At 51.4% G+C, this 6048-nt stretch overlaps 1 protein-coding gene across 1 annotated transcript; it reads right to left on the bottom strand.

The window, feature by feature from the left end:
- Positions 1-831: 831 nt before the first annotated feature.
- On the bottom strand, positions 832-5330 carry LOC104508681 (patatin-like phospholipase domain-containing protein 1; the record flags this gene model as incomplete). The annotated part of the gene is made up of 3 exons (XM_010150390.1): positions 5129-5330; positions 1978-2210; positions 832-897 (listed from the first exon to the last, which is right to left on the bottom strand). Coding segments are annotated over exons 1-3 (501 nt in total), but the record flags the coding sequence as incomplete, so codon positions are not given.
- Positions 5331-6048: the final 718 nt, after the last annotated feature.

The raw sequence follows: 6048 nt of genomic DNA, 5'->3' as shown, positions 1-6048 counted from the left end.
CCCATGCACTGCCCTGGAAATCTGACTGATTAACTGCTCCGAGGACACCTCATTGCAGCTTTCCAGTATCTGAAGGGGGCCTACAAGGGTACTGGGAGAGGACTTTTTACAAGAGCCTGTAGTGACAGGACAAGGGGTAATGGGTACAAATTGAAATCAGGGAGGGTTAGATTAGATATCAGGAAGGAATTCTTCCCGCAGAGGGTGGTGAGGCACTGGGACAGGTTGCCCAGGGAAGCTGTGGATGCCCCATCCCTGGGAGGGTCCAAGGCCAGGCTGGATGAGGCTTTGAGCAACCTGGTCTAGTGCAAGGTGTCCCTGCCCATGGCAGGGGGGTTGGCACTGGATGATCTTTAAGGGCCTTTCCAACCCAAACCATTCTGGGATTCTATGATTCTATGACTTCACTGCAGCGTTTCACAGGGTATGAATCTGTGCGTGCTGAGAGAGGATCCTCTCATAAACTTTTGACATTTCAGCCATGCACTCTGCACCTGAGGTGGAGACATCTGCACAGCAGGCAGATCCTGCCCGGAATAACTGGATTGTGTGTCAAAGTCCTGAGTGTGGGCAGCCTCTCATCTCACTCTGGAGATCTGCAAGGCAAAATCCAGGCTCTGTCCGTAGGCAAAGCAGGAAAGGGCTCTCCAGATGGCAATTCCACCTGGCTATCATCTTGGGATGGGATGAAAAACAAGCTAAAAGGCTTTATCATCCTCCATTAACTGAAGAAGTCTGGACATGCATCTCCCTCGAGGCTCAAGGGAATGTAAGGTTTAAATCCAAGAACATACTGCTGGGAGCATAAGTTTTATGGGAAACTTCACTCACCACACCTCGGTAGGACGGAGGGATGAATCCACAGTAGATGGGAAGAAAGCAGCTGCAGAGCAGAGCCTGGGGGAGGAGAGGGATGGCAGAAGTAAATGTTCCTGTCAAAGTTCTCCCGGACAAAAGCTGTCAACTGGGTGCCTGCAAATTCAGGCTTGACAAGCCGTCTGGAGCCAGGCTGTCGGAACCACCTGGACTTCGCTCTTGACTGTGTCAAGAAGAAAGATTTCCAGAAGAGGCAAACACTTCATTTCAATCCAGTTGAAACACTTCTCTGGAGAAGGGCTTAGCACTTCGGTTTTTATTTTTATAGCTGCCAGCAAGGTTAGAGTTGTATATTTATATTTTACTGCCCTTTGACGGTAGCAAGGTGAAACTTTGTGGTAATTTTTCATATTATGGGGTTTTGGACAAAAGCAAGACATCTTTATGATGCATTTTCATTCAGTTGGGATTTATCAATGGCAAAGCCACTACTGGGCCTTCTGCACCCATTTCTCAGCAATCTCATCAGCTGGGAAATTGAGCATCCCAGACTCCCAGCTGACCTTGGGCAGAGACCACACGGTGAACACCAGCATCTCCATGACCTTGCCATTCTCTACCATCCCCAGAACAAGCAAGACCACGACCTCATGGTCAGCCTTGTTATGGTTTTACCCTGGGATTCTTTCCCCAGCAGCTAATTTACTGGTCAATGAGCTTCATGTTGTTGGCAGCACAGATGCTTTTGTCCTGCTCTTTCCTCCTAGAAAGTGCTGAGGCAACAAGGAAAATTGCTGCCAAGGGGACTTGGTGGAGAAGAGACCTGTCCAGAAAGCTGAGAGGTCATGATAGCATTAACACAACTCTTTGCAAAGGGTCATTAGCACTTATTAGAGCTGAGCAGCATGTCATCATCAGGTTTTTGAGGCTGGAAACAAACCTGCTTTTTTAGCTTGATTTATTCCTGAGTGGCTCTGGACTTAACATCTTCCTCCTTCCCTCCAGGCCTGATGGAGCTCACTGTGGTGGGACCACAGCTCTGACACCACTGTCCCCATCTTGGGTAGAAAACAGTGCCCTTAAAGCCACCGACACTTAGGTACCTCCACCCCAAGCAGTAGGTGGAGATTGTCCTATGGCAGCGGAGGAAGGTCCCTTTACCTGGATGAGCTCCTCCTTCGAGCTGAACTCAGAGGCGATGACGTTTTGGCCATCTACCACCCGCGTGAGCGAGATGTGCAGCCGCCCTGAAGCCATCTGGTAGGAGTCTTCTGGTAGTACCCGCTGCAGAAGAGTCTTGATTTTCGCCAGCAAGCTGCACTTGGGAGAGAGGGGGCCCAAGATGGTTTTCCTCACTTCGTTTATCATGGCAAAGAAAATTTCCTTTAAGTCATCTGACGCAGAACATGGGGAAAGAGACAAAGAGAAAGTCACTATATCTGCTGCCCTAACACTTACGTTTTTCATCCTATTTTTAACACTCTCCAGAAATAAAGCCGCTTGCAGCTCTGTGCACAACCCCAGGATGATACTGCTGCAGCGACGGGGGACGTGGTGGCGGGGCAGAAAGGGGAAGAGCACCCTCATGATGTCCTCAAAGGACAACATCTTACTGGGCATGACCCCACTGGTGAAATCCTCGTCTGCTCCAGGGGCAGGGGCTTAAGATGTGACTGACAGGGATTAGGGGAAGGCTCCAAAGAGCCTCAGGAAGGGGGACACAGGTGCAGGCACCGAGTTATCGGTGCCAATGTGACTTGCACAATGCATTTCTGCCTTCCACCTCCCAATTTTGCGCGTGGGCAGCTGGGACAGCTCAAAGGTGAGGACAAGGTCCCGATCCCTGCTTCCTCTTCCTAGGGCTTTCCTGCGAGCCTGGTACCCTGGCTGCACCATGCTGGGACTCCCCGCTCATCTGAGCTCCCCCGGTGACCTCCCAGACAGCGTTAATAGTCATTACATGTGTCTGCACAGCCCAGAAGCTGGATTAAAGGAGCAGAACTGCAGAGCCCTGGCCAAAGGCTCAGGAGACACCGGGTTTTAAAGGCTTCAAAATGATGGGGGGAAGGAGGGGTAGAGCAAACCCCATCATCAGCCTCATCCACAGGAGGGACCTTGGCCCCGTTGTCGAAATGGGGAGGTCGCTTGCAGGAATATCCCACCTTGGGTGGGTAAACTGTGCATCAAAAAGCTTTTCCAGCTCATTGATGCTGCAAAGAGCCGTCCTTGCACCCAGCTGGGCTCCCCAGGACCCGGCATGGCCACAGAGCCACGGGCTTGCCTTTGAAATGAGGCTTTGTAGGGGCAAAGGTTTCCGGCTGTCTCGTGAGATTGCTTTAAAAGCACGACAGACAGATGGATTAGATGGAGTGTCCTGAAGGCAACTGGAGCAACACAGGTATTAAGAGGGGTTATAAATGTTTGAGCGGATATTCAGGCCATGTGGCGTGATGATTAACACTCGGCGGGTTCACACGGGGTCCTCAGGGATACTGCCAGTGCCAGAAACACCCCAGGAAGGGGGTGCACTGACTGGGCACTGTCTGACTGCTTTGTGTCCTTAAAATGGGGGAAAACACAGAAAAACTGCCTGCAAGCTGCCGGGTCGGAGGTCAGAGCTGACCACAGCTTTGGGGGCTTTGGCTCTGGCTGGGGCTTTGAGTGGAGCAGAGCGAGGGCTGACCCCGGAGGGCAATGCCATGACCGCCCCCGCCTGCGCCCGCTTGCTGGTGACAAGCATGTGCCCAGGAGGTGACCTGGGGGGTGGCAGGGTGAGCTCAGCGCTCCTCACCCAGCCTGGGTCAGGGTACCCGACCACAGCCATCCCATGGCACACGCCGTCAGGGGCCCTGCACACCCTTAACCCTCTCTTCACCCCAGTCCTCCCCAGTGTGAGTGTGGCAGAGTTTATGACATATCCATTTTCCTTATTAGAAACATGACCAGAGTAATCACTGCCCAAAAGCTCTTTTCTTCCCCTGGGGAAGATGTTTTGGGCACAAGACCATCTCTGCACCTCTAAGTGGATGGTACTTACCACCCCCAGTGAAGCAGACACCCAGTTCAGCACTGGTGCCCACGGCAAGAGCAGTTACCAAACTGGTTTATACCTGCTGGAGAGCCCCAGCTCCATCCAATTGCACCAGCATGAGGAATCAGAGAGGAAAGTTTTGGGGCCCTTGCTGATTTGTAGAGGAGTTCATCCCCATGTGGCAGAAAGGTTCCTTCTGGTTTTATCTAAATCTATTTGCCAAAGTTTGGAATTATTTTTAGCTCTGGCAGCGTGGTTCTAGTATCCAGGCGTTTCGAGAACGATTTGTTTCCTCCCTGCTTCCTCCTTCATTATTTGGACCCCAAAACCCCTGCTCCTCCTAAACGTCCTTATTGCTTGAAGCGGAGCTCTGATCAGCCTTCGAAGACTTAAGTCTTGTGTACACTTGTTTGCACAGGGACACTAATTGGGAATATGGGAGGATGTGATTATTAAAAGTGGATTAACTGCTCTGAATTAATTCTACAGATAGAGGATCTCATTGCTAGGGAGACCTGTTTCCACATTGTCTGAAGACATTCAGAGCAAAACCTCTTTTGCAGCAATAAGAGAAACCCCAGCCCTGGACTGGAATGGGGACCACTATTCCCCTGGGCATGTCCCACTGACGAGCCCTTGAGCTTTTGCCAAGGGGAAAGGTGCTCTGCTATCTGGAAACAGGAATTGCACCACATCTTCCTTTGTGCTGGGACGGCCGAGTGGGATAACCCGAACCAGGATGCAAACAGGGCTGTCAGGCCTATAGACACGGCCACCACTCGTGTCCCTTCGTAGCTAAGGATGCTGAGGGCCCTCATCCATGGGGGACAAGGGTCTTGACGCGGGTGTGTGGGATGAACCTGCTTTGGCAGGAGTTGGATGAGATGACTGCTGATTCTGTGACATCCACCCGCCTTGGCCACGTAGACTTGCTTTGGGACACAGCTCAGCACTCCTTAGACCTCGTAGCAGAAGTCAAGGAGGGAGCAGGAAGATGAGCCAATAAAATACAGGTATGTCCAGATTTACCCATGCGGTATCTACCCAGCCATCTGAGATATTCAGACGGTAATTACAGGATTCTTCAGCTTACGCCACCCAACATTGCGCTGGGGCGGCTGCCGAAAATGGCAACATGTAAAGATTTCTTTTATGCCTTGTGAGGGATATAAGTTACACAAATATCGCATCCCCACCGGTGCTTTAAGGCATTAGCTCTTCTATTCCTATTTTGAAAATAAAAAATCTATAGTAAGGAAATCCAGGCAATAACTGTCTTACCGAGGCTGATGCGGCACACCACGGCAGCGGCGATGAGCGAGCCGGCAGATGACCCGTAGACCTTGCACGCTGACTTGAGCACTTCGGGAGACAGCTCCAGGAGGGACTGCACCACCCCGACCTGGTACAGGGCGAGAAAGCCACTGCCCGAGAAAGAGAGCGAGAAAGGGGTGCTCGAACCCCGGAGATCCTCCTCAGCCATCTCGAGGTCAAATTGGCGTATCCGTCTCGGTGTCTTGGGTTGTCCTTTTTCACCAGGTGAACCTCAAGCTCTTGTGTCCTCTGCTTCCTCCAGGCTCATCCCTGGCTTCAGTGGAGTCCGGAAGATGGATTTTCTGCCTCCTTTTATGACAGGTCCCCGAGGTGTTTAGATTCACAAGCTATTTTAATTGCTGCCTGTGCTAAAAAGGGAAATTTTCCCCTGATCAAAACAGCTCTTGTAATCCTCAACCACAGCCAGCTCAGATGTTCGGGGCTGAGTGAAGACTCCCCTTTTATACCAAGCAGTCGAAGGGCCCCGGGAGCCCTCCCAGAGATGGTCCTTGCATCACTGTGCCGTCACGCTTGGAAACATCCCTGTGAAATTTCCTCTTTGCTTCGTGCTTTCTTCATCAAGGGTGTTTTCCTAAATAGGATTCTCCATCAATCCCAGCTTAGGCACAGCTCAGTACTGCGTGAGTTAAGGCTTGTGTAAGACACTTAAAGCCAGAGGGTGTTACACAAGGGGTGGATGCAGGGCGTTACGTTGGGTTAGGTTTGGAAATATTGCTTATTTTTGCACCCTATTGGAAGAGTTTGTCCTTGCCTGACTCTTGGATATTCTTTGGTGGAAAAAAACCAAGGAGCTGGATTTGCTTTTCCCTTCCACCGCCCCAGCACCGTGCTCTAGCAGGCCCTAGAAGGATGCCTGCGGCAGCCCC

This window comes from Eurypyga helias, unplaced genomic scaffold (genome assembly GCF_000690775.1).
Source record: "Eurypyga helias isolate BGI_N326 unplaced genomic scaffold, ASM69077v1 scaffold44634, whole genome shotgun sequence".
Classification (NCBI taxonomy): Eukaryota; Metazoa; Chordata; class Aves; order Eurypygiformes; family Eurypygidae; genus Eurypyga; species Eurypyga helias.
This window is presented reverse-complemented; position numbering and strand designations above follow the sequence as displayed.